This window comes from Ascidia mentula, chromosome 8, assembly GCF_947561715.1.
Source record: "Ascidia mentula chromosome 8, kaAscMent1.1, whole genome shotgun sequence".
Taxonomy (NCBI): domain Eukaryota; kingdom Metazoa; phylum Chordata; class Ascidiacea; order Phlebobranchia; family Ascidiidae; genus Ascidia; species Ascidia mentula.
In genome coordinates this window covers 15,986,032-16,013,433 of record NC_138573.1, presented here as the reverse complement: position 1 = coordinate 16,013,433, position 27,402 = coordinate 15,986,032, and the positions used below count along the sequence as shown (strand labels likewise).

At 38.0% G+C, this 27,402-nt stretch overlaps 3 protein-coding genes and 1 long non-coding RNA gene across 4 annotated transcripts; 1 reads left to right on the top strand and 3 right to left on the bottom strand.

The window, feature by feature from the left end:
* Positions 1 to 678: 678 nt before the first annotated feature.
* LOC145911669 (uncharacterized) lies at positions 679 to 3,659 on the bottom strand. The gene is made up of 8 exons (XM_082999080.1): positions 3,651 to 3,659; positions 3,004 to 3,138; positions 2,828 to 2,946; positions 2,416 to 2,473; positions 2,077 to 2,202; positions 1,892 to 2,022; positions 1,587 to 1,665; positions 679 to 1,330 (listed from the first exon to the last, which is right to left on the bottom strand). Exons 2-8 carry the CDS (start codon positions 3,104 to 3,106, stop codon positions 1,206 to 1,208), a joined length of 741 nt encoding a protein of 246 aa, XP_082855206.1. The 5' UTR covers positions 3,107 to 3,138; positions 3,651 to 3,659; the 3' UTR covers positions 679 to 1,205.
* A 1,245-nt stretch (positions 3,660 to 4,904) lies between these two features.
* LOC145912091 (uncharacterized) lies at positions 4,905 to 6,176 on the top strand. The gene is made up of 4 exons (XM_082999512.1): positions 4,905 to 4,983; positions 5,280 to 5,500; positions 5,562 to 5,643; positions 6,040 to 6,176. The coding sequence occupies exons 1-4, from the start codon at positions 4,905 to 4,907 to the stop codon at positions 6,174 to 6,176; spliced, it is 519 nt and encodes a 172-aa protein (XP_082855638.1).
* Positions 6,177 to 6,988: 812 nt separating this feature from the next.
* On the bottom strand, positions 6,989 to 8,060 carry LOC145912430 (uncharacterized). The gene is made up of 4 exons (XM_082999890.1): positions 7,960 to 8,060; positions 7,696 to 7,888; positions 7,508 to 7,633; positions 6,989 to 7,258 (listed from the first exon to the last, which is right to left on the bottom strand). The coding sequence occupies exons 2-4, from the start codon at positions 7,826 to 7,828 to the stop codon at positions 7,161 to 7,163; spliced, it is 357 nt and encodes a 118-aa protein (XP_082856016.1). The 5' UTR covers positions 7,829 to 7,888; positions 7,960 to 8,060; the 3' UTR covers positions 6,989 to 7,160.
* A 149-nt stretch (positions 8,061 to 8,209) lies between these two features.
* On the bottom strand, positions 8,210 to 11,267 carry LOC145911629 (uncharacterized). Its single transcript, XR_014403252.1, has 2 exons — positions 10,023 to 11,267; positions 8,210 to 9,413 (listed from the first exon to the last, which is right to left on the bottom strand). It is a non-coding gene; the product is annotated as an uncharacterized LOC145911629 (long non-coding RNA).
* Positions 11,268 to 27,402: the final 16,135 nt, after the last annotated feature.

Here is a 27,402-nt window from a genome sequence, read left to right as displayed (position 1 = left end):
AATTTGTGGTTGCACACCAATCTACTTATAGCAATGCTAATGTGCTCTTTACTCCTGATAAACCCATGACGATATTTCTGTGCCTTGTTAACGAAGCAATGGAAAATCTCAAACGATATTTAAAGTAACATGGGTTTAAACATACAAAGCTGCATTGTGAATAGCATATGGGCGAATTTTGCTAAGATAAAGTCCTAGCTATGAATTGCCGTTAACCAAACATTTCAGTACATGTAAGGCAATGTAACGATTACTGAAGATCTGCTCAACTTAACTAACGGTTTAACCTCATGCATCGCAGCATTATAGAAACTGATCATTTACTGCCAGTACCAAGTTATAGGGTAGTCTGGTAGGATTTTGATCTTGCACCGCATCGAAAACAGTATTCAACTGAGCTGTCCTGGCTAGAAGGAACCAAAATTGTGCCCTGTTCTGGGAAGCACTAGGGACCGTGAAGCGTGGCGACCATGAAGCGTGAACAGGCACAGCTGGGCGAAGTCATTGTACTGTGGCAACAATCTCTCGTGCTCGTTATTTCACTCTTGACGAAAGCAAACAGTATTTTTTGTCCAAGACAGTTGGAAAATTTTAAATGTTTTGCAAAGAGTTTTAAATAACGACCCCCTTGTTATGTTCACAGCCACGACAATTGTTCGTTAACCATTTATTACGAACGAAGATCATACACAAAGGCAAGAAACATGTCGTAATTGGAAAATATTACATTATTAGTTGCACGAAAAATATAATTCCAGTCCGTGCATGATTTAATATTGTTTTCTGTGTTTCAGACAATTTCCTTGTATGTAGACGGCAACACACATTCGTGGAAAAAACCCTTCTGGTGGAAAGCAAAATCAAAATATTTCTCGTTTAAAACAAAAAAGATTTTAAAGTTTCTTCAAATATTTATACACATTTCACTGCCTTGTCTACTTCTCAGTTCTAATACAGTAGTATGAAATCAATATTGTACATTATATGACACACTGTCATCTCGGTCCTACATGTCGGGAGAAAGTAACTTCAATTCCTTGGGTGCGGTGGCAGTAAACATACTATGTTCGTGATATTGCTCTTAACGATACAAATATACAATGTTGCCACCAAGTAACTTTCACAGGGTCTAAACTAAACAGATAATATTACATATGTATCCATGTTTCTAACATATACGTTGCTGTATATGACTCGGCAATAGTTCAGTTGGACTTGCTGTCGTCACCAGCCACATTTCGTATGTCCGAATTGTTTAAAGTGTTCCTTATGAAGTAGTTGTGGACTACGTTGCCAGAGGCAGGTCTGAAAGTGTTTTGCTGTTGCTCACCTGTAAACAATTTTCAACGGATTTAGAGTAAAAAAGTCAGTCTGCGACAAAACTGAAAATCTTTCAGCAAGTTCGCCAGAAGCGATCCATACATTGTGTATATATCTTACTTCTACTTTTAATGGCGTTAACTTTCTGCTCATTCACCAAAAAACTAAAGACGCTCCACTTTGTCCATTATTGAAATCAATAGAAACAAAGGCAAGTACATACACCAGGAAAGCTTCATACAAATATTTAAACTTCCCAAACCGACCTGGGGATGGGTTTCGACTTTCCTGAATATTCCCGTCCAGTCTGCGGCCACAGAACGGACACCGACTGTCCACTCCAATCTAAAAAGCAGTATCCTGAGCAAAGTAAGGGTCTTGCACCAAACATTTTTATCTTGCCCAGTAACATTTATGATTAGTGTTTTTATCACCCAGCTTAATGTTTTGTCAGGTATTGTTGAAATCAATGCGGTGTTATAACTGTCTTGTTCTTGTGTAAGTTGTACAAAATCACTCGGACATGAAACAGGTATATTGTAGTTGGACAAATAATGAACGCAATTCTTGCCTGTTCTTGAAACTGTCGTTGACAAACGGAACATGCATGGGAGAACTCGCTTGTACCACTGTTCTGGCCATCAGATTGGTGATGTGGTACTTGTTGTGCAAAATGTGGATTGCCCTCCTTTCTGTCAGAGGCTAAGTGCAAATATTTAATGTAGAGGTTTTTTTAGTGTAAGTTCGTGTTCTTACGATTGCCGCCGCTCGCTGGTGCTTCTAAAATTTTCTGGAGCATCATTGACCCGGCCGCCTTTGCCACAGACGCAAATGTGTTTTTCATAGCTTGCTCACATGATTCTTGATTTCTTGAACCTTCAACTAATGCGTATCACCCAGCTACTCAAAGTGGTATTGCAATAGTTATACAGTATATATGGCGTGGCATAGATGCCGTAATACGTGTAAGAAATGTAAAATGTTTTACGGTTTGAACAGTTCCATGATTTATCAAACCTACGCTTATGACTCAATAACGTAGCAAGCCTAAATAAGTTTTTTTAAAAACCCTCCGAGGGTATAAACATCTACTACCTTGATTATTGCTGTCCGATACACCGCTGCAGGACTGGCATCGACCATGTATCCCAATCTAAAGTGAAATCAGTATCTAATGTGAAGGAAGCAGTGTAAGGGAAAAAAAAACAGTGGCAACACAAAAGACTGATCAAGTGATTGTCTTGAGCAGATTTACATTCTTGTTAAGGGTCAGTCACCTTAGGATAACCACTTTACAAAATGACTACTTAAAGCTGTGATTCCCAACCTGGGGTTCGAGGACCCTAAAAGGGTTATTGAGGTGGTTTCAAGGAATTCGTGACCACAAAAAGGTTGGAAACCACTGACTTAAACAATGATTGAAAGCTAATCTTTTATATGCCAACAAATGCCATCCATTTGCAACGAAATTTCAATTGGAGAAATAAAAAACAATTCTTCATCTGACCTTTCTTTTACAAACTGGACATGTATCTGAAGTGTGTTCTGTTCCATTGGCGTGGTTATTAGATTGGTGAGGTGGTGATTGATTTGTAGAATGTGGATTCCCCTCGCGCGTTTTAGAGGCTACAAAAATACAGAATTTTGATGCAAGTGATTTAAATGTGACGATAAGTTACTTACCACCGTGTGATTGGGACATTTTAGTTCGTATCATGAATTCCATCGCCTCAGCCAATGACGAAAATGAGTTTGCCATAGTTTCCATGCCCGAATTTCGATCCATTTGATTTGACCCAACTTCAAATACACCACGACCTTGTTAACATATCGCTTGGCTAAAGTTGTGCACTATTATACCATGGTGTAATGTGGTTATGCAGGTCTGGTTGTGCGTTAGGTGAAGATTTACGGCCTAAGCATATACTGATATCATATTAAACTTTCTGTCTCTTTTATAACCATATGTGGTAAAATATGATGTTCAGTGAATTATATTTACAACAAGCATTGTGAATATTTTACACAATTTTACCACAGGACCACATTAATGAACAAGATATTCATTAGAATGTACTTCATTAAATTCAGGAAAAGAAGGATACATACATGATGTACGCAGAAACAACATTTACGCAACCAATCGTCAAGTTAATAAACAGCACAAAGAGTAATTTATGCGCCACAGCATCACGACCCGTACACAATGGTTTACTGCAGCTCAGTTCGTTTTTGCCAATGTCCCAATAAAACTAAATAAACTTTGCTTGGCTATACTCTCTTTTCCATAACACCAAGTCTACCGTAACCTTCAATAAAAATTCACTTACCTCCCAGTCTTGCTTTCACAAGGAACAGAAACTGTTTGAGTGTAAGTACATGAGGAACTATGTTGGTCCTTGTTCGATTTAGACATTGTTGGTCGTTCGACCATAAATTTCCACTCAAGCTCGGAAAGGGGGAGTTACGCACACAATTACGACTCAGCTGTGTCGTACAAAAAGCAGTTCTGTCGAACCGTGCAGTGTTCGCAAATTGGTTGATGCATTCCGCTTCCTTGCGTGTTATAAATTAGTGGAACCCACAAGTAGTTTTATGGAGGTATACCGGCATGTTCGTAGGCCTATTTGTTATTTTTTTTATATATTTAAATAAATGGCAGATGTAATTTACATTGTGTTAATAGATATTAATGGCACAGGGGAGCTTAAACAAAACATTCTTGCAAATCATAGATCCAAACAAAAGATGTTGATTGAATATAAAAACACGTAGTTGAAGATAAACTACTCAGCAAACAAACCTAAGTAAATGGCAGACGGTCGTTAACATTTGAATAAACCGGACACTTCGTTTCCCATTAAAAATAGAGGAACTGTGTTGCAAACACGAAAACCCCGTTTCAAAGATTTAGGCGAAGTACTGTGATCAACTGACTTTTCAGTTTGTGAGGCTTACAAAACGTATATATATGTTTTTGTATATATACACACACAAATATATATAAGTGGTATATGTAATAAGAAGGCATAGCATTTGGCCAAAATTGTTTCTCGAGGCAGGTTCATTGAAACACGGTTTTTACTTTAAAACAAAAGAAAAGCCGTTCGACCCTGCTCGTATGGAAAAAAACACTAGCAGTGGCAAAACATTCTAAACAGGAAGAATGTTTTTATAACACGCTTGATCAACGGGTTTTAACAAATGTTTTTGGACTAGTACCAAAAAACTGAGTGAAATACCCTTTCTAGTCACTGCCATTACATGACAGAAAGTTTATGATTCTGGCAAGGTGAATTCTAACCATGACATGGAACTGCTTTGCAAACAAACGTAAGTAAATGGTAGACAGTCGTTAACCTTTCAACAGACGGGGCACGTCTGTTTCCCATCAAAGAAAGAGGAACTGTCTTGTAAACAGAAAACTCCGTTTCAAAGATTGCGGTGATTTGTGGATGGCAACTGATTTTCAGTTTGTGAGATTCAAAAAACGTATTTTTCAGAAAGAAGTTGCAGCATTTGGTCAAAATTGTTTCAAATATAGCAAGTGTGATTGACCACAGAACACGGTTTAAACGAAAGAAATGTCGTTCGACCCTCGTTATTCGCGCAAGTCCTTTGTGCCTCACCCATCTATGTATTCAACGACACCGAGAAATCCAGGTAAGGTTTAATGCATTTAGTTGAATTGTAGTTAGCAATTGTCAAATAAGCTGTGGAAATCGCCAGTGCTTTGGTTACGCCACACCATATGTCATTGTCATGTTCTTCAAAGTTGTTTATTGTTCTATTCTTCATAGATTTTCCCTGAATAAGACAGAAACTGGCGATGACATTAGCCTTAATTGATACGCTATGCTCACTCTGATCCTCAGCTCACTCTATTTGAGTTTTCTAGACAGCTACTGGTTTCAAAAATAGTGAAAACATGTTAATAATTGTAAACCTTGCTTCGGAAGGTAACCAGTTGTACCCTGGCCCGGTGGGAAAACCGAAAATACGCATTGTTGCAACGGCACCGCCAACAAATCTTCACAGAAGTGGACTTGCTTTGCCTGTTGGTGCCACACAATCTCACCCCATCAGCCCGGGTGGGTTTCCCTTGTTCAGTACAACACCCAATCTAGTTTACGAGAAGTTTAAACCCAGTTCCTGTCGGCATCAACGCACTCCAGAACATGTAAATGTCATTACACACGAGATGGCTATGATATGACCACGATTTGAATGTTTTATGGCAGATTGCTTTGTACCAGCGGTGTCCGATGTGCCACAACGAAAGTTTGGATGATCAACACAGTGGAAACCGAGAGCCAAATAAAGGTGAGAACAAGAACAAGTTAATAATTAAAATCTAAAAATAACTACAGAGCGAATGAAAGATTTACCACGAACATACATGTATACGTAAATATCATTATCCAAAACGAATTTCCGTTCCATAAAACTCCTCATTTTACAGCTCCAAGTAGCTCACTAAGTTTACTGTATCAAATTAAAATAACAGTATGATATGACAGTTTTATCGGATATGATATGAAAGTATCATATTTGCTGGTGCACTGTTTTGGACAGACTAACTTATAAATTTGTGTTTAAGGTAACTTCATTTATAATGCAGTATAAATGCCACACTGATAAAAAGATATTTTATTAAGGATTAAATTTGTTAGATCATTTTAAAAGCAGCTCCCATATATACCAATGTTCAATTTACAGACGCCCAGCAGGGGAAAGGTACCTTCAGGCCATCTCAAGGAAACACAATCAACAACTACTTTACAGACGCCACATTCAACAACTCGGAAATGAACATTAGTGCTGGTGATCTTACCAAGTTCAGCGGAACTAAATGATATTTTTGACCTGTACATTTTTGTAAATAATGTTGAAGAACAAATGTAAAAAGAAAGTTAATTTAAAAATGACCTAAAACCTTTTAACCATCTAACTGTTTGCTTTGGTGTGCAAATATACCGATAAATATTGAGGATTACTCTAACGAAGCTTTTGCATTGGGAAGCAGATAAAACACGGTTACGTTTGTAGACCTACTGTTCCCACTCATTAGTATCATAGGGCAACGACCATAAGGTCAATTTTGTTGCATAGATTTACATGAAGACCAATGTCCACTGTTGCATATTCTCGTACAGAAACAGGACTACACGTGTGAGCCATACAATGTTTGGTTACATTTCTGCATTTCCATTGATTTTATTTATAAAAAAAATACTTTTCTTGCAGCAACAGCAATAATTACATGTCCCTAGGTAGGGGCATACAGTTTCTATTTTAAATATTCCTTCGTAGTGTTAAAAATAGTAGGTTTAAAATCGATCTCCTGTATTTAATTCCTTTGTATTTGAAGTATCCTCAACTCAACACATTCACGATGTTAAAGCAATTTGTAACTGCATATGTGGATTGATTTCATCATTACATGCAAAGATTACGAGCACAGTTTGTGCCTCCAAATACATAAAAACACACTGACGGTTGGATATTTTAGATTCTTCGCATCAATGTGAAGGATCGTGTTGTGGACTGAAAATAACATACACACAACCGCACACGGTGTTGTGCATTATACTTAGTCAGCACATTCAACGCCTGGTAGCCATTAGCAGTTGAAAAATAATTACCTGTAACTACCCACTAGAGGCGATGTAGTGTTAGAAACTTTTTTTCTAAGGTAATTAAAAAGTTCTAAGAAGGTGGATATTACAACATAGATTGTATGAATTCAAATGAAGGTGGAACAAAGATCACGTATATTCACGCTCTAAAGGGACATTATAGATGACAAGATGATCATTGTTACTTCATCACACTAAATTTTACATATATTTGTTGGAATTCCCGTTGCAAAAATCATCGTAAATCGTTGATTCCTTAATGTTGCAATCAGTGTTGTTCTTTTGGAAGTCGTTTTGCTCTAAAATAAGGATATTTTGTTATTGTAAGTACAACTGAAGCATATTTCAACACCGCTCAGATGGTCGGCGTTTTGACGGCTGTTGATACTTCATTATACGCCTAAAAGGCAAGATTGCTGTTCAAACAAACAAATGTAATTTACTAGCAGCAGAATACATTGAATGTTGTGGTTGCTAAACATGTTCCAAATAAGTATTGCACATGTTTAAAACTGTACAAATTTAAGACAACAAACACTAAACACAACCTTCACTGTTTAATGATGCTGACATCTGACGATATCTCAACATATTTGACCTATATTGCCTTCCATTATCTGTGAAAATGTTTTTAATTGGCCGATGCTGCTCATCTGTATCTCTTGTGTTTTCCCCTAAAACATAAAATGAATATTAAATGTCAATGTGGCAATGAGTTTAGAAATAGATGGAATACCGATATCCTGGGTTGGTTCTCCTATGTCCCTGTTAGTTGAACATTTTTTGAAAACAAAAAGTCCACCTCCTGAAGCACCAATTGCAGCAATAACAGCTCCAACTACGGCACCCACAATTAAAAGTACCGGCATTGTTTTATAGATTTCTAGCAAACTGGTTCTATAATTCCTTTAGGTTGTCCACGCAAACAACTAAAAAATAAAACAACAAACTTTGCAATAATGTTAATCTGAAATACAAACTGGATGCTCCTTCAAGCTACCTAGGTCATGATGTGTTTCCTGACTTGTTTAAAAATGTCAGTTGTTTGTTTCCGTTATTCATTGCCAGAGTGTGCATGTAAGCCGAACAAACTTCTGCGTCATGAGACTGTTAATGTTAGCGATTAACCTGAGTGTCTGTTGGGTCGTAAAGTTGGAGAATTTACATCACATGTAAGGATATATGCGACAAACAACGCACTTGGTGTTTAACTCTTTGACAATTCAACGGCTGTGAATTTGTGTTGGGAAAAAGGGAAATTTCTGGACAAAAAACACAACAACCAATATTTAAAAAGAAGTTTTTCCAGGAATTATACACACGTGATATGTTTCAAATACAACACCACTTCCATTAACGTAATCAAGAAATAATGATCAACAATTTCCTCACTTGCAATAATTTCAACATACCACAAATGAGCTTTGGAGATTTGGTGACGTAAACATGACCAAATGAAAGTTACTACTGTATTGTGAAAACAAGAAGACAATCGTTAACATAACATAACATTCTCCCGCGAAAAGCAATCGAAAATAGCGAAAAAAACAGATTACACATTATATTAACGGGATGTGCCAGCTTAGAACCAAAAGTGATTATCGAGAGGTTGGCCCTTGGAAGTAACAAAAACTGATGTAACCAATTTTATTAATAAATATTCAAATTGTAAGATACGTGAAAGTAACAATTGGGAAAAAATGTTATTTAAATCCTAATCGTTGTGATAAGCAGAAAGAAAACACGTGATTGCATGAATACAGCGTCGCAAAGAAAACAGAAGCAAACGATAATTAGGGAAATGTGCCACCAGCAGGAGTAGTGTTGAATAAATAATGAATCAAAACGTGCCGCATACCATGAAAATACCTCAGGGATGTTGACATTTAAACACGTGGGTTAGCGTGGAGAGCATGTGTTTCATAACAGCATGTTTAAAACCAGTAAAACTGAAACATTTTATATTTTCGGGGATGTTATTCTACACCATAAAGCATACTTCAGCGTTTGTTGGCCTCGTTTGGTTTTAACACGAGGTAATAATAAGTTTGTGATACATCTTCTGGTGTTGTGATCGTATACCTCAGAACAACATACAAAGTCATTTTGAAACACATTTAGTAAGCGTATATTTTTAAAAGAATATACAAATTTGGACTGGTTTAATATCCAAGTAAATAATACTCGTAACCTGCGCGGAGGCAGCTGGCAAACTATTTCACAAACTTATTGTTTGTGGTCAATGTAATCAAAATAATTTTCAATAAATTTTTCAGAAAAATATAGGATCGCTTAATTCAGATCAAGTTGATTCACTTGTGGACTTGAACTTGCATGAAAATATTCACTTATACTTGTCACTTTCCTTGTTTGGGTCAACTTTACAATACCTGTCGCCTAAAGCTTTGTCTGACGTGTAACTTTGTTGGTGGGTTAGAACGTGGTACCATCCATCTGTCAAGAAATGCAAATCTTATAGCTAAACTCAATCCTTACATAGACAATTTATTTTGCATTGTACTAACAACTTCTCCAGTAAAAACGTGCATTTGAAACACGTTAATTTGAGAGACAATTGGATAATTCCGTATTTACGTTCAAATGGTGCTGTTCGATTAAAACAAATGTTTGATAACTGTAATAAGTAAAAAAAAACTCCGTTGTCATTGCCATGTTTCAATAAAGCCAATTGTTTCATTGAAGTAATAACTTGTTGTAATGGAAGTTTCTTTCTTTTTTTTGCATATTGCTCTCCCCTGATACGAGTCTATCCATAGACAATTTTAAAATATTAAATAATAAAGCCTGACTTGGCTCACCAAAAATTGCCATATTTTAAGAGCCTTTTTTTGAGGTATGAGATATGCAGCAGTGTCCTAATGTTTAAGTACTTACATTTTGGTGAATTGAAAATAAAATGGTAAAGCCATTGTAAATTTATGGCAAAGAAACTGTTCTCCCAAAAATTAAACTTTTATATATACCATCAAAACAGCAGTATTTCACTTACGCAAATCTTAAAGATAGATATGATAATAATTATTGGCAAATTTCTAGTTTTACCTGGTGGTGGTTCTGATTGCTTTGCACCAGATTGATGGCTGCTGTGAGCGTCATTAGCTGTGCGTTCTTGAAATAAAATTTTGTATAATGTCACCACACCTATTGCAGCAAGAGCGCCAAGAATCAGCGTGTTTGACATTTTGTCTTCTGTTCAAAATAAAAAAACAAAATAAAACAGCTCACAAAACTTCACTGTAAGGCCAAACCGGGTGAGGTTCGTGTTGCCAAACACATGGTGTTGCCTTATGTGGGGCCTTTCAAGCTATGGAAAATTTTCGTATTTGCGCAAATCGAAACTAAGAAGCAATCGTTAATTCCCATTATCGCTCGTGGTTGCAAACCAAGGTATTTCGAAACATTTCACACTACACTAAAAGTGCATGTAGTTTTGAAGTGGCTGCAAATGACACGACTTTTTACAGTTGGGCAAACGGCCATAAAAGATACCAACAACTTCAGGTTTGAGATTTTTACTAATTGTCAATCGCAGTCATAACCTTATGTGGGGTCCTTGCACCCAAATGAACAAATATCTTCCCGTTTCTGTAAGTCTGTTCAAATTTTTAACAACTTCTGAAAAGATGTGTCATTGGGCATGGTCAGCCTATCTAAATGCATGGAGGTCACAACGCAGTCGTTAATTTCTCTAAAATTGCAGCATATGCACATTTACATACCACTAAACACATTCTGACGTAGGTATTCGGTTGGTGTGGCGCACATCAAACGCAAACTTCATATTTTTGCATTGCAGTCAGCCACGTCAAAGGCCTCACAAATGCAACAGACGCAGGCGGCATGACGTAATATATTTGAGCGGCATGACATAATATATTTTCCTCACAACTTTATAGGCAACGCTTGCAAAAGTGCGTATATGAAACAATATACACAGTAGGGAAACTCTAGTTAAAAGGCAGAATGTTTTTATAACACGTACAAAATATTAATTTTTCGCTTAATCAACGGGCTTTTAACAAATCTTCCCGGTGTTTTCGGACTTGTACCAAAAACACACAATTGGAGAATACGATTGCACTCAACCAGGTTTGAAATTAGTTTGTTAACTTCAGTTACCCTAACAGAATCTTAAATCAACGTATAGTTCAAAAGCTGACTGGTAGTTTGCAACGAGTGGCATAACCTTTCTACAGACTGTCATGACAGGGCTGAAAGTTAATGACTCCGATATTAGGAATTCTGCGGAAAGTAAAACCATAAAATAGAAGTTCAATAAACCCTAAAACATCCAAATTCTTACAGACAATTTATGTCATGCAACAACTTTCATCGGCAGTACTTGACAGCAAATGCTGCTTACTATAATGGACACTCTGGAATTTATCAACTATATCGTAGACCAGAGAAAAAAAATGCACAACTGCCAGTGAATTTAATTCCAGTGTGGGATTCACTCACCCACAGTGTTCACTGACGCATTGCGTTTCCCGTGGTAACACTGAGCCAACTGATGTTAACCTAATGTCTCAATTTGATCCCTTTGACGTAATATGCAAGCAACAAAAAGGCGAAGTTATTACGCACACCTGGCATACAGATAACCGTGTGATGTGGTCAAATATGGAAACAAAGAAGTTTTTCGTTAACCTCGTCTTGACGTAGTATGAAGCGTATTCATCCTACAAGTTGGATCAGACTTCACTCGTCACCACATAGCTAAGCGTTGATTTCAGCACTCCCACACTGTTTTCACTCGACGTAGTTTTTGTACATGTAGGATGAGGAACGAACCGTAATAGTAAACTGATTTGACCGATGCCCGCAGTAACTTTCTATCTACAGTTAGACAAAATTCCCACATCTGTCTTTGAAGCACGCAAAGCTAAGAAAAATCACCACAAAAGTTTCTGTAAACTCCAAAACGTATACAAATAAGTTTATTTAAAACAGTCGTTTCGTTGTACAAACGTACATTTTCCGTGTTTTTTTTCAAGATATATAACATTTGTGGTTTTTATTCTTTCACTATTGTTCCTGCTGTCCCAAGTTTCCGTCATGATAACCATTGTGCTCGCACAGATGCCAACTGTTCATTCAAGAATGAAAACGTTTTATTGCACAAATCCACCTTCCAGCAACAACTCTTTTTCGTGACACGTGGATAGTTCACAGTCAATTTCAAAATATAAAACGAACTTGTTTCTATGCACATGTTATAACAAGCATCCTAAGTTCTTGTTCAAATGTATGTATGCTCAAATATACTTGGGTGCAAAATATATGGAGTTGATAACTTTGAAAATGAAAGCCAAAGCTAAAATGCTGTTAATCATTAGTAAACGTTTCGAACACTAACTGGGTTCATCATCAGTACTACAATGAGCGCATGCAAGAAAAGCGTCGGGGAAATAAAGTCCGATCTGTGCCACCAATATATTATCGCCCTCAAAATCCAAAAACAAAATTGTCTAGATATTATGTACTTCATACTAACTGTGTTGTTTCCAAAGAGCAAACATTCAATCCCTAAAACGAAGATCATCTGCAAGATCTTACAAATGCCTTTCCTGTTCAGCTATTACAATATGACAGCCAGTGGCAGGCCGTGTCAAATTTTGTCATTTTAATATAAATGTCTTGCGGAAAACTCAAGACATCAGGCAGCAATATATAGATAGAATGGGGATATCCACTACGTCGAGACAGAACATCACCAGATTGCTATAACCGGTATCTATTATACGTTAATTTGCTGTATTACTTCCATAAACACTCGCATCCATTAAACATATAGGCAGTACCAACCCACCAAAGAAATTCCAGCCAAATGGCGTACAAAGCTATTCACGGCAGAGATCTGTAATTTCGGCTACAACTCGGATAATAAAAAGTGTATTTGAATATTCCAACAAAAGAACTCATAAGTCATGATGATCTGTACGCGATGCAATTTTTTCCTGAAAAAAAAAAGAATTCGCCACCGTCTGGTGGCCATTAGCAATTGCAATATAGGTCACCACTCACTAGGTGCCGCTACAGTTCTTTTTTTCCTAATTCAATAAACAGTTCCAAAGCAACCGAACAAAATGTGTATTATTGCTGACATCTGGCGATATCTCAAAATATTTGACGTATCTTGCCTTCCATTATCTGTGAAAACCTGGATGCTGCTCATCTGTATCTCTTGTGTTTTCCCCCTAATATTTTAAACGAATATAAAATGTTTAATGTGCCAATACGTTTTTCCAATAGATAGAATACCGATACCCTGGGTTGGTTCCTCCCCTGCCTCTGTTAGTTGAACATCTTTTAAAAACAAAAATTTCACCTCCTGCAGCACCAACTGCAGCAATGTCAGCTCCAGCTATGCGGCACCCACAATTAAAAGTACCGGCATCTATATTGACTAAATTGACTTTGAAAAAGTACAAAATAAAACAACCAACTTAACAATACTATGGCAGAGATGAACCTGAAATACAAACTGGATGCTCCTTCAAGCTACCAAGGTCATTGGTAAATACGAATGGTTGTTGCCAAACACGTCACGGGATTTATCTCCTGACTTGTTTAAAAATGTCATTTGTTTGTTTCAGTTCTTCATTGCCAGAGTATTTATGTAAGCCAAACAAACTTCTGCATTGTGAGACTGTTAATGTTGCGTTTACGGCCCATTACCGTGAAAACCTTTACAGTTCTGTAAGCGATTAACCTGAGTGCCTGTTGGGTCGTAAAGTGGGGTATTTGCATCAGAAGTATGGGTGTACGTGACAAACATGACCAAATGAAAGTTACCACTGTATTGTCAAAAGAAAGAAGTCGGTCGTTACTGACGATATGATGTATCAACGAGGTGTTTCAGGTAACCACAAAAATGAACCACATCGGCCATCAGAGTTCTAGTTTTTGTGCAAACTTTGTTTTCCAGAGTACTCACTGCTACAGCTTATTGCATTGCAACGATTTGATTGGTCTGAGGTAAAACTCAACTGCATTTCCTCAAAAAAATCTAAGTTGTAATCATTTGACTGCAGTTGTTAAGCTCAACTCATTTGAAACTAAATTGCGACTGCGTAAAAGAAAGCGTTGAGTGATTTTATGTGGTCGTTTTTCAAATAACACAATAGGCCCAGATTTTGCCAAATTGGTCCACATAAATTAAAGGTAGCCTGTATTTTTTGTGGGAATGGTTTCTAATTTCTAGTGAATAATACTCTTCACCTGCACCGAGACAGCTGGCTTGACAAATATAGTTTTGGTGACCAATGTAATCAAAATAAATCACAGGAATTTCATTCAATAGCCAATAATTTTTCACAAATTTTTCGGTTAAATATATCACTTAACACAGATTAAGATGATTTATTTGTGCACTTGAACTTGTATGAACATTCACTTATACTTGTCAATATCCTTGTTTGGGTCGAAATCAAAAACACTGCCGTCAATAGCTTTGTATGGCATGTTACTTTGTTGGTGGGTTGGAACGCGGTGTCGTCCATCTGTTAAGAAATGTAAATCTGTCCTACACTAATATGTAAATCAAATTTGCGTTGCATTGAAGTAGCAACATCTCCAGTATATTGTGCATTTGGAACACGTTTATTTAACAGGTAGTAGGATTCCCACGTTTACGTTTTATCGTGTAGTTCGATTAAAAAAAAAAGTTTAATAACGGTGTCCTCTTTCTCCGTTGTCATTGCCATGTTTCTTAAAGCCAATTATTTCAATCAAAATTGAGCCAATTGTTTCCTTGAAGTAATATCTTGTTTTCCTTATAGTTACCGGTCATTGGTGTCTGGCGACGTTCTACATCGTTGTAATGTAAGTTTCTTTCTTTTCTCTCTGTATATCGCTCTCCCGTTTTACGAGTCTCTACATAGACACGACATTGTTTTTTATTCAATGACAAACCCTGACATAGTTCACACTGATTTTGCCCTTTTATCAGTATAAGGTGATCAGTAAAGGCCTAATATATAACAAGGGTTTCATTTTGTCGTTGTTACTAAACGGAGATTTACTTATTATTATAAATAAAAAGTATGCCTTAGGTTTGAAATGCTTGTTATTAACCTGTAAGTTCTGTCATCTGACGACGTCGCATAGTGCTGTGCAGCGGGAATAACACAGCTTCTTCACTTTCTGGACTTTGCTGTCCTTCGTCAAATGTGTCATCATCCGTTACATCTAAATGAACGTTTGACTTTACGGCTAACTGTCGATTGTTTCGTAATATTTGTATGTCTTCCTAAATTGCAGGGTAAAAGCCCTCCTTAATCAAAAATTCATACATTTTGGTGAATTGGACATAAAATGGTAAACCAATGTAAATGACGTCATTAACCAAACCTATTGTTTTATGGCAAAGAAACTATTGCCACCCGAAGTAAATTTTAATATTAACTCGACCAAACAGCAAACCATTCAGTTTCGCATATGACCAAAATGTTTGTTCTTTAATCGTGCTTATGTCATGAATGATACTGTTATATTATGTTTTGGGTGATTTTAAATAAGCAACATCTCCAGTTGCAACGGCTAATAACGATTTCAGATTTGCAATAAACTATGTGTAAATGAGTATTTACACATGGTTCAAGTTTACAACAAGCGCAAGTTACTTGGTTGAAGATCTTCTCGGCGATACCGAACAGGAGAGGTATTTATCCGATCTTGTGAATGCTCTTCGTTTTGGGGGTTGTGTGTTTGCTCTTTATAAACCACACAGTTAAGTGTAAAGTATATAATTTCCAGACAACTCTTTTTATTGCGATTATTTATTGACAATATACATGAAAGAATATGCAAACAAACAAATTGCTGTGTGTGTCGGTGGTTCGCAAACGTTTTGGCATCAGACATTTTGTTTATATTATTGCAAAGAAACCTTTTAAACCCAAAGTAATTTGCAGTACTAAAACAAAACTTTCAAATCCAAACCATTTCCTTTAACTTATACTCTTTTTCACTTTAATTCACTAAAGAACAAATTCGTAAAGAAGTGTGCCACGACGCATATACCAGTTTGTTAAAGTATATTTCATACAAATAGTCATATTCAACAATCACCTTGAATTCTTCGACGCATAAAACGCGTGTATAAGTATCTTGCACCGGTAGCAGCAGCAGCACCCAAAGCAGCAGCACCAAGCGAAACACCCACGATAATAGCCACCACTGGCATAGTTGTTGAATTCAGCGGACAATTCCCAACCTTAATAATTCCTGCTGGTCGTGGTACAGACCTAAAGCTTGTGCAAATGGAGACAAAATATACACTTATACGTACGCAAATAGTTACTGACTTCACAGACCACAATGTTATTATAAACAGTTTGGTGGGATAAAGCTAAAAGCTTTTTATAACCAGGTTCGAATAATTTAAAACATACGTTTCTTTCAAAGCGCACCCACATCTGTTTTCAACATTCAAAATCGGCTTTGAAGTATTTACTGCTGGGTGCCATAAACAGTTTTTTAACGATCCAGTGCGTGTTATTCGTCAGCTATCATTTGCATGGAAGTGGCAATATAACTGACTGTGGCTCTTAATGACGTCATTCACACCCAAAACACACTGAAGCTTGAATTCCGACAGTACCTGAACCACAACTCGTCGTTTTATCAAATGGTCAATATATGTGTAGTCGTGCACATATTTTTGACATATTTATTTCTTAGAGATGTTTTGGTAAAAACGTATGTCATCATCGGTGAAATTACAACTCATTAAATGTATCCGCACATCCGTCCCACAATGCCTTTTTAATGTTTAACCGAGATAGTACTGATAAAATTGCATGTAATGTATTAAATCATTTTTGAACGTCAACACTGGTAAACAGCATTTAAAAAGACGATCGCCCAACAACGTCGATGCAAATTTTACCAACGAAGGTAAACTTGAATTTGATTAAATACTGATGTATTTACTGATGTATTTAATGCGGCTAGCATTGTGCCATCGGCTTCCTAATCATGTAACACGCATTTGGTGTTTGCGATTGATGGTTTTTTTGGGGGGCAATAAATAAATTATGCAAATATTTTTTTTAAAAACACTCCAAAGCCTCACCTAGCGACAAAGATTGCGCAAGGCTTGCTTGCCGCACGTTGATTAATGATTTGTTTTTCAATATTGGCCCTTTGTTATTCCTGTCGCCAGTGGCGTGGCAGTGTTTACAATTGGGCGTACAAAAATTGTGTTGTTTACTGTTATGTCCAAATACTGTTACAAAGTACCTGCTTAAACTGTCTCACATGCTATGCCAAGGCATTTATATCAAGCGACCGACACCATGCTGATGTTAACGAACAATTTTTTCTGTTTACATTTAAAAACAGGTCAGCCACTTTTTTGCACCTAGTTTGGTGCCCAACGGATGATGGTGATTGTATAGTCACCACAAAGTGGAAGTCTTTGCTTGGCCGTTTGGTCAGCAAAGTCGTCTGATAGTCACATCAGCTGCACTGATGAGACCTTCCAAAAAAAAACAAAAAAAACAGTGGCCATCTGTCTGCAGCTTATACACAATTCATATTAGTGGCTCCACATTGCTTATCATATGATCATTTGCGACACGGGGCCTGACGGCACTATTGGTTAAGCTTTGCTTGGTCATAGTGTTTCCACCTTGTTTTCTCCGTAAGGTTGCACCTAGTTTGGTGCTCAACGTATGACGGTGATTGTATAGTCACCACATAGTGGCAGTCTTTGCTTGGCCGTTTAGTCAAAGTCGTCTGATAGTTATAGCAGCTGCACTGATGAGACCCTTTAGGTCGAAACAGTGGCCATCTGTCTGCAGCTTTTACGCAATGAATAATACTTATTTGGAAGATTTAGTATCTCCGTAAGTCGGTGGCTGTGTTCTGCATTCACTAAATTATGGTTTTAGTTTGGAAAGCATAATTTCCTTTAATGCACTTCGAATATCAACATTTGTAAAAACGCCGACAAGTAAAAAAACAGTAATTTGACCGGTGTTTGCACTAAAGTTGGCTCGTGTTGCGTTTAGAATAATCATATCAAACATATATCCTCACCTGCAGAGCATCAACTCGACTTTCAACAGAACAACACTGAGTGCAACATCAAGAAATTAACATTTATCGATCATTTTGGCAACTTGAATTCCAACAAATATATGTAAAATTGAGTGTGGTGAAATACGCTGTACAAAGGCGGCTTGCATGGATCTCAACTCCCTGTTGTATCGTCCACTTTTCTTTAACACTTTCGAATCAATTGGGGGCAGAAACAAAAAGTTACTGTACAGCGTCACCAAGCGCCCAACAGACAAAAGGGTTCTCTTAAGATTGAATCTCGTTAATCGTTCCGGGCTTTGTCTGGCATGGCTTTTTTAATAGAAATCCCTTTTCGTGAACATAACTTCAAATACAAAGGTATTAAATTCAATTCCACAGAAGACGTGTAGTTATGTGTATGAAAATGATTGCTACAGACAACGTTGGTCATCATGCAAATCTATACAGCAAGAAAGTGCCATGAACAAATGCCTACAGATTGCAGCTAAAAGTAATAAACAGGTTAAGGCGTCGGAGACATTGAGAATGACTGCCCTGTGATAACGAAAATGACTTCTAATCATTGGGTTGGGAGAATTTGCAAAACAGGATTTTTTATAAATTGGGGTCGCATAAAAATATATTGGGAAAAATTGCTCTTCAGAAAAAGTCATTGTTAAACTAAACACCAGTAAAAATCGGACTATAAGGCCAGGAAGAAAGATTTACTAAAAGAAGATGGGTCACAGAGGCGCACCAGGCGATTAATTCACAGACGTAGGACGAAAGCAACGCGGTTTGAACAAGTGTTTCACCAAGAGAATCTGCCACAATTTGTGAGACATCCTGGTGTACTCGAGAGGGAACTGAAGCCATACTTGACATGACGTTACGACTTACCACGAAATCTTTGTCAGTCTATGAGTCTACATAAAAAATCATGTGTTTGCTTCGTCCTTTAGCTTTACCGAGTGTAACGAACTGTTGCAACTATACGGAGGTAAAAATAATATTGTGTCCTTAACTTGAGGTTAGCAGGAACCAGTGGTAATGCTGTCGGAGCATTTTTACATGTAAGTGATTGGTCTTAAACAAGACACGCATTCTTTATCCATATTATACTCCCTAGCTAGGAGGAACCATGGTGAACGAACTGATGGCGCAAACATAAATATCTTTAAAGAGATCAAGGAATATGTATGCTCAAAATAGCTCAATAGCCACCTTTTGTGAAAAGCGTGATGAATATGCGTTTGCGGTATATAGATGGAATCTCAAACTTTTGTAATAGTTCCAGTGGCTTTTTGATAACATTGAAGTCAGTCTCCCTCCGAAGAATATATCCGGCTACAGTATTTACATAGGGTTTATGTCATGCCGACATCGAACGAACAGAGCAAGTTCTTTCACTGAATTAACGGTGAAGCGCCACTCCCGGGATCACATGTTTACCAAGGAGTTGGGAACCTTGACACGTCGCACAACTTTACATGTCGCACAACTTTTAAAACGATCTTGCTGTTACCACAATTAGCAAATGCTTACCACGTGCCACAAACGTCAATTTCAGGCTAAAATCTGTCAGTGTTGGTATGTAAGTCAAATATATGTAACGTTTCTGTGATCGTGGTATCCTTTCCTTGTAACTATTATAATATACACTAGAAATGCTTTTTCTTTGCAGTCCGTCATGCTTCAGTTAATATACGCCAGTTTGATCGTGGCATTTCCTTTTGAAAAATGTTAAATAAGTCAAATGTAGTGTGTCATATTATAACCAAAAGGCATTTCGTAGCTAAATATATAACGAGGCGGTCTGCCACAGAAACGAATACACGTGCACTTTTCATGGTTGTTGATTTAAAACAACCTTTTCAAGGGGACGCAACAGAGCGAGTCTAAACCGATACTGAGACCATAAATGCTGCGGATCATTTTTTCTTCGTTTCAAGAGGGTTCTTGTGAATTGTGGAACCACTTCAGCCGGACATAAGAGCCATTGTTCGAGTTACGTAAAACCCCAACACTTTTGCTGTGCTTTAATCCTAGGAACTCCTGCAGTCTAGAGAAGTAGGGAATTGCCAGGGCAGCAGCAGCAGCTATTGTACACCAGAGGGTACTGCAAACTTTTGTCCTTTGAAGGCTGAACTTTAAGCCACCCCAGTTCGCTTTTATGCAATAGTCAGCTTTGTCACTATTTAACACGTGTTTGCCCAGTGACGTCGTTGAGCTTTATGATCTTTGTGTATTTGCAAACTTTACTTCATCACAAAGTCCGTCCTTTCACCCCAATGTATATTCAGGTTCAGCTATCCATCTCTGCAAAAATGTTGGGAATACCCAGTGTTGGATTAAACGTAAGTTATACAAGGCACGGGCCAGCCAAAAATGCAGACCACTTACATAACTGTTTGGCGCAAGTTCAGGATAAAGAGAGTTCTTTGCGCATCGAATGATAATTCCTTTACAGGAACTTATTGATCGACGAATTTCATCTGTGTCGTTTTTCCTTTATTCGTGGTGAACGCAATGCATTTGTAATTATTTCAGGCCACTTAACGTATTCAGCATTGGTTACACCTGGATGCCCACGCACGTTTTATAGCGCAGACACGACAGTCACAGCATAGAAGAAGGTTTTGTCCGCAACAAAGGCAGATCGGTTTTCTTCATCTTAAAAACAGCTTAATATTCAGATGTTTTGTTTTTGTGCTTTGACTGGATGCAATTCTGCAGGTTAAGTTTTGTCAAATTGTAAACGAATAAAACACTGGAAGTTATTCAAAGTTTAAAAATTCAAAACGCCACTCCATGAAATTAAATACGAGAACTAACTTCATGGCTGTGGTACTTCATAGATTCCAGTGTCCTTATAAGTGGTTTTCGTCATCGGGCCAGCAACATCCTGGGTAGCATTGGTTGAGAGCAATTGACTCCACACAAACCACGAGTTGTATGTGATTTTTCTTGGCTTTGTGTGCAAAACACCGGCAGACGAGGAGATACCGCCTGGCTAACGGTAAAAAAATCGCTGCGGGCGTAGTTCAAACTAGTTTACTAGCTGGTTTCGTGCCAATTCGTAGCTGTGCAAAAACTACGTCTAAAAACGATGTGGGAGAGCTAAAATCAGCTCTCAGTTATGTGGTCTGCGCGTGTATACCAGTGGAGTCAGAGCCAACTTGTAGGACGAGGCAACCGACGAACTGTTTGATTTCTATATTTGACCACATCACACGGGTATCTGTTTGTCAGGTGTTCGTCATAAATTGGCTTTATTGATGCTTATGCTTTACTCCAAACTGATAAATACGTAGGACAACAACATTAGGCTAACAGCAGTTGGCTGATTTTTGTGACCACGAGAAGTAGCGCGTCAGTGAACATACTGTGGGCGAGTGAATCCCACACTAGAATTGTGCTCTCTATCTGTTGTGCAGAAGTTTTATAAATTCTACAGGGTTTCCACTTTGGCGAGCAGAAACATTCCTACTTCTTGTGTAGTTTTCGTAATCAAATTCCACCGCAAAACTTTAAATTTATCCGCATGCACACAGACTTGAACCTTACACGATGTTTGCATCACAATACGAGTTTGCTGACGAGCTTAAAATCTACGTAAAGCTTATTCGCAAAAACTAAATTTACACGTGAGCGAGCACGGCGTAAGGAATCTTCACGGTTCGCTGGAAAGCTAACGCAGAGTTTCGTTCCGAAATGGCTCAAGGCTGAAAATACCCTCGCGGACAAATTTCCTCAATTTTAGCTTTGCAGAATCATGCTTTCGAATGAGTATACAGTGCAACCAAATTTACTTTAAATCCTCGGCTGTTTTTGCCCCAATAGTTGATGATATATGCAAGCCATTTTAAAAAAAAAATTGCATTTTTTACCTTAAATTTATTTCCTGTGATGTCATAATGCAAATACGCATATAAGATTGAAATATCGTTTCTGGTCGGTTTCAATCCAGCGAATAATGCATGCAAATATTTGGGGCAGAAATGACCTCAAAATCCCTGCGTAGCGTGTGGCATAGCTAGGTTGCTCCCAAACTTTGGGGAGCGCGTGTTGAGCGCGTGATATCTTCAGTCATGTCAGCACATTTAGAACACGCCAGACAGAGACGTTTGCCAGACGAAGTTGTTATATTAAGTTATATGAGAGAAACGTCTGCCCCAGACCAAGTTTTCAGCATTGCTTTTCTGCTTTACATTAAATAAATTTAAAATTTGGACCAAAAAACGTAGGGCCGGTGGGTCTTACTAGATAGGACTCAAGTGCCTGGTGTGACCCAGGTGGGTGGAAAGATGAGGAGCACCTGATGATTGCGTGATGTCCCAGAAATTCAACCAACCAGCATTTTCCTATTTGTTTCAAAACTGATGGAACGATTATTTCGCATTTAAAAAGCAAGATCTAACTTATTTATTCTCCTCTTGTGGAGTTATTCATAGATAACTAAGTGCGTAGTTAAATTTATGCACTGTTGATGAAAGTTGTCGTATGTTGTACAAAAATCATAAAGTCAGGTAAAAGATCAGCGGTTTTGTTTTGCCAAAAGGGCCGTTTTATAAAATGAATATGTCTGGTATAGCATCAGTAAAAGCATTTCGCAAGTAGACTTGTATTATGATCTTGCATTACCTTTGAAAAGAAAGCAATTACATGCATGTATTGCCTGTAACGTTTTTGTATGTTAGAAGTCAATTTAACTTCTATTTCATGGTTTTGCGTTCCACAGAATTACCTTTGTCTGAGTCATAAACTTTCTACCTTGTCATGGCAGTGTGTGAAAAGGTCATTCCACTCTTTGCAGACCGAAATAGCAGCCAGCTTCGCTACATGGCGTTTACGATGTTGATTTAAGGTTATGTAAAGATAACGATGGAAGTAACTGATATTAAACCTGTTTGACTTACTCGTTTTTTAACCGTGCCTTGGGTTTTTGGTACTAGTCTAATAATTTCAGCAAGAGTTGTGATAAAGCAAAAATTAATAATGCGTGGGTGCTATGAAAAAAATTGTAAATTTCTAAAAACCAAGCTAGACTTTGGCCAGTAGCGTTTAGTATTTCGCTACTGTGTATTAATATTGCATATACGCTCTTGTATGTGCGTTACCTTTTAAGTGGTATAGAATATATATTTATTACGTCACACCGCACACGCCCGCGTCTGTTGCGTTAGTGCAGTGGTCTGCGACCTTTGACAAGCAAAGAGCCAGTTATATTCTTTTTACATTAAACTAAACAAGTTTTGGGCCGCAAAACCTATGTTGGCATGGATTTTTTTGACTTCCCAACGCACACAACAGTCACTATGTCGCCATATCAGAGATGAAAGAGCCACGGGTTGCCAACCTCTCCAATAGTGCAACCTTTGGCGTGGTTGATGTTTAAAATACGTTTCAACAGTCGAATAACTACGTCACGTGATGTGGGCTTGTTACATCAAAGTGTGTTTGGTAGGAAGTAAAAAGTATATGCGCATATAAATGTGGATATGCGATCGTGAAGGAATTAAAGACTGCGTTTCGACGGAGGACACATCTTTACAGAAGTTTGAAAAATACTTAGAGAATATTTATGCATTAGTGTAAGAGCGCCCCACATAAGGTTATGACTGCGATCGACGATAAGTGAAAATTCCAAATCTAAAGTTGTTTGCAACTTTAAAAGCTGTTTGCTCAGCTGTAAGCCTTTAATATTTCTTAAAATGTTCATATAGACGATAACGGCGGTTTGTAGTCGTGTCATTTGCAGCGAGTTCGAAACTATATAGTATTTCGAAATACCTTGGTTTGCAGCCACGAGCGATGCTGGGATTTTACGCTGGCTTCAGAGTTTCGAGTTGCACAAATCCGGAAACTTTCCATGGCTGGCGTTATGAAAATACTGTGGTTAAATGTTGTTGAGTGACGCAGTACAGCGTGTTACAGTGGGCAGGCGACCATGTAAAACCTTTCTTCGAATTGACTCCACTAAAGGCTTCTGACACTTGTTGTAATAAAGGTATCAGCAACAGTTCATTTGCCTTCCAGCAAACAGTTCAGAACAAACACACAGAGCAACAATACTGGGTTATTATTATAAGTGTAGAAGTGCTTGCAGATTGTAAAAAAACAGGGAAAAATCATAGAAATAAGAACGATATGACTTCCAGCCAGAGGATTGGATACAAAATAGATATCGTCAAAAAAATTTCTCACCTGCCCTGTCACTTTCATTTACCACTGCACAAATTGCATTACCCTGGGGTGAACCACCAGGTTAGGAAACACTTGTGTTGTAGGGTAAACGAAAGATACTTTTACACCGGGTCACAAAGTTTTTTCCAAAGATCTACATATAAACCTATGTAACATAAAAATCTTGGCGAATATTAGCGCTACGATTTCGTGTAGTATTTCATGTTAAATTTATAAACAAAAATAACGGTGGTGGCCCTGTTTACACCTAATCATTAAAATTCGCACAGATTTCTGTTTTACATAGACTTATCTTATATGTGGATCAAGTTTGGAAAGAACTTTGTGACCCGATGTAGTAGTATTTTCCAGGGTAAACAGGTTGTCGCTCTCGGAAATATCTTTCCAAATTGCTGAGGTATTCATTTAGGAGCGAAAGACAGAACATGTTTGCCCATTTCTCATTACTTACATGCAAATCCTATCCGCTATCCGTTGGAGTTTTTCACTTGGCGGCATTCTTTGCACGAAGTTATTTCTGATGCTTTCCACGTGCCAAAGTACAGTTTACCTTTCCACACATAAAGTCAGTTTAAAAAATTAAGGTTGCTGTCACGTGTTTTAGCATTACCTAAAGTTTATTCCGTGTTTGCAGTTGCCAGTGTGGCACCAACCGAACCGAAAACAACAAACGCATACATTGAGATAGGTCGCAGGCGATTATGTTTTGGCGCTTTGCGTAGAATTCAGTAGCCTTCAGGCCAGTCGGCGTCAGATAATTACCCACAGGCGAGGAAATTGGTGACTGAAATTTGCGTTTCTCATTTTGACTAGCAGCAGGTGAGGTTGCCAGCCATGTTTACTTGTTGCTTGCACAGAAAAGTATCAGTTGTAGTGGCAGCTTCCCTAATGAAGTAGTGTGTTGGCTGCTAGCAGTGTTGCGACCGCCTGTGGCCGACAATATTTTTCTCGTTAATCTGTGTTTATGTTAATGTATGTAAAACCGCTGTTAGTTGGCTGCCCATGTCGGACACGTGTTTGCATATAGCAAGTGCGCAATATGTGGGATGGGGCTCCTTTCATCGATGTAAGTTTGCATTATTTTTGACAACAAATTATAAACATCCAAAACTATGAAAAACCTACATACCCAACAAATCATTTCGAAACCAAAGCAACTGTGTTTACTTGGTTTGTATTACTATTGGATTAATTTAAGCACAGATCGTGGTATCGCCCTGGCACAGCGCCTAAATAAACGGTTGTAAACAACCGAGATCACATACTTCTTTTTCAATGTTCCATTTGGACGCAATGAATTTGCTTTCTTGAACCCGTCTGTCGACGCACGCGTTTAATTGTACGCCACGCCCACAGCAAGTTGGCAACGACTGCGGTATTTCGAAAGTTCTCGATTTCACGGAAATTTTCTGTGTGCGGAAGCGTGCTGTGGTTGCATCATTATCAGATTACAAATTTAAGTTTGCCAGAATGCGAGTGCGACGTTTTTGCAACTTTGCGTTATTTGCTTGGCGGCGTATCGAACAAATGAATCATTTAATACGAACTTGGTTTGCATAATCAATAAAACCCTTTGCTTCAACATGTTTCACGCTTCGCTTAAAGCAAAACGTTTGAACTTTCCGAGGCAATTTCGAGACAATCCCTAAACGATGGGTTTATTTCGCGCTCGAATAGTTAATGTTGGCGTTGGGTTTATCATAAGTATAGTTTATTTTATTCAACGGTAGGCTATATTGGTCTATGTTCCTGTAATGTGTCTGGAGGTTTCATTCATGTCGGTTGCATTAGTTTCCCTTCTCAAAGCCAAATATTGTATTAGTTTTCATGCATTGTTGGCCTGTGATTTCGTAACTGTTGAAACATCATTCCCTTCAATTTCAAAAGCACGAAGCAATGCTAATTTTGGTTTCGGTATCCGATTGTCAAATTTCTTGGAATTTTGCAATTAACACCGCTTGAATGACGCACGTCATGCTCATAAAAATACGCTTAGTGCAAACTTTGGTGGATGACAGGGTTATTACAAAACTTTCTTACGAAATTTAACGTTTGGTCGAAAGATAATAAATGAAAAACCTTGACCCTTAGGACTCTTGCGCAATACGTTTCGTTTAAAACCTACTTTAAATAGAGTATTATGAAACGTCTACCCATGGTTTAACGTCCAAGGAAAGTTTCTTGTCAGTCTTAACGTCTTGCCACAAAAGGAGAAATTCTAATCCAAGCCTCGTACTGAACACAAAACCGCACCACGTGTGAAGCCTTATGCACATGACGTCACCGAACATCAAAACGCAAGTGACGCAGAAATACAATACTTATCGTAAAAGGAAATGCGTTCATTGCCAAAGGGAAAACGCGTCTGCTTTGTGATTTATTTTCAGTTTCGGATTAAACGAGGTTTATACCATTAAGCGCAATTCCAAACAGAGTTATGCCAGACACGTTGAGAAATTTTTAAACATTTGTTACAGCGATTCGGCAAAGATCTTTATGAAGTCTCGGGCGATAATTCACAGCCTATTTATAGATGCAATCTTAACTACTCTGGCAATTTTTGGTTATTTTTCCCCGCGCAGATTTTACACCAATTTTCGGTTATATGCTGCAAAATACGAACTTCTGACAATTGTACGTGAAACTTATCGGATCTGATTTGCGGCATGATCATTTTTGTGCAACGGTTCTCGAATGCGATTACGTTGCAAACATTTATTATTAGCCACGACTTCGTGAAGCTGTTTAGGTGAAAAGTTTGTTGCCTACGTGTATTGTTATTCTTTAGTAAACAGTCAGTGCTGTTTTTCTGCAACGCACACCTGATCGCCCTGTTTAGGGATGGGTTTACCACCTCGCTCTGCGTCATCTATGACGTGCAGAGCGGTAAAACATGTTAGTCAGCAAATCTTCCTAAAGCTCTCCGCGACATTGTGAAGTGCACAGAATGCGTTTGTTTCCACGCTTCAATAGTTTTGCGAGACAAAATAGCGCTCAAGCAACCTAGTTCATTTTAATGTCAATGGCAGCCCGTTGCTATATGGCGTGTTAGGATAACCCTGTGGTCTGTATGTGAGAGATTTAACTCAAGACAAAAAAAAATGTTTTGCAAAAACTACATTTGCGCAGATTTGCGTGGTCGATATCAAGAAGCAAAGTTTTCAGGGCCTGTTTGCTTTCAAAG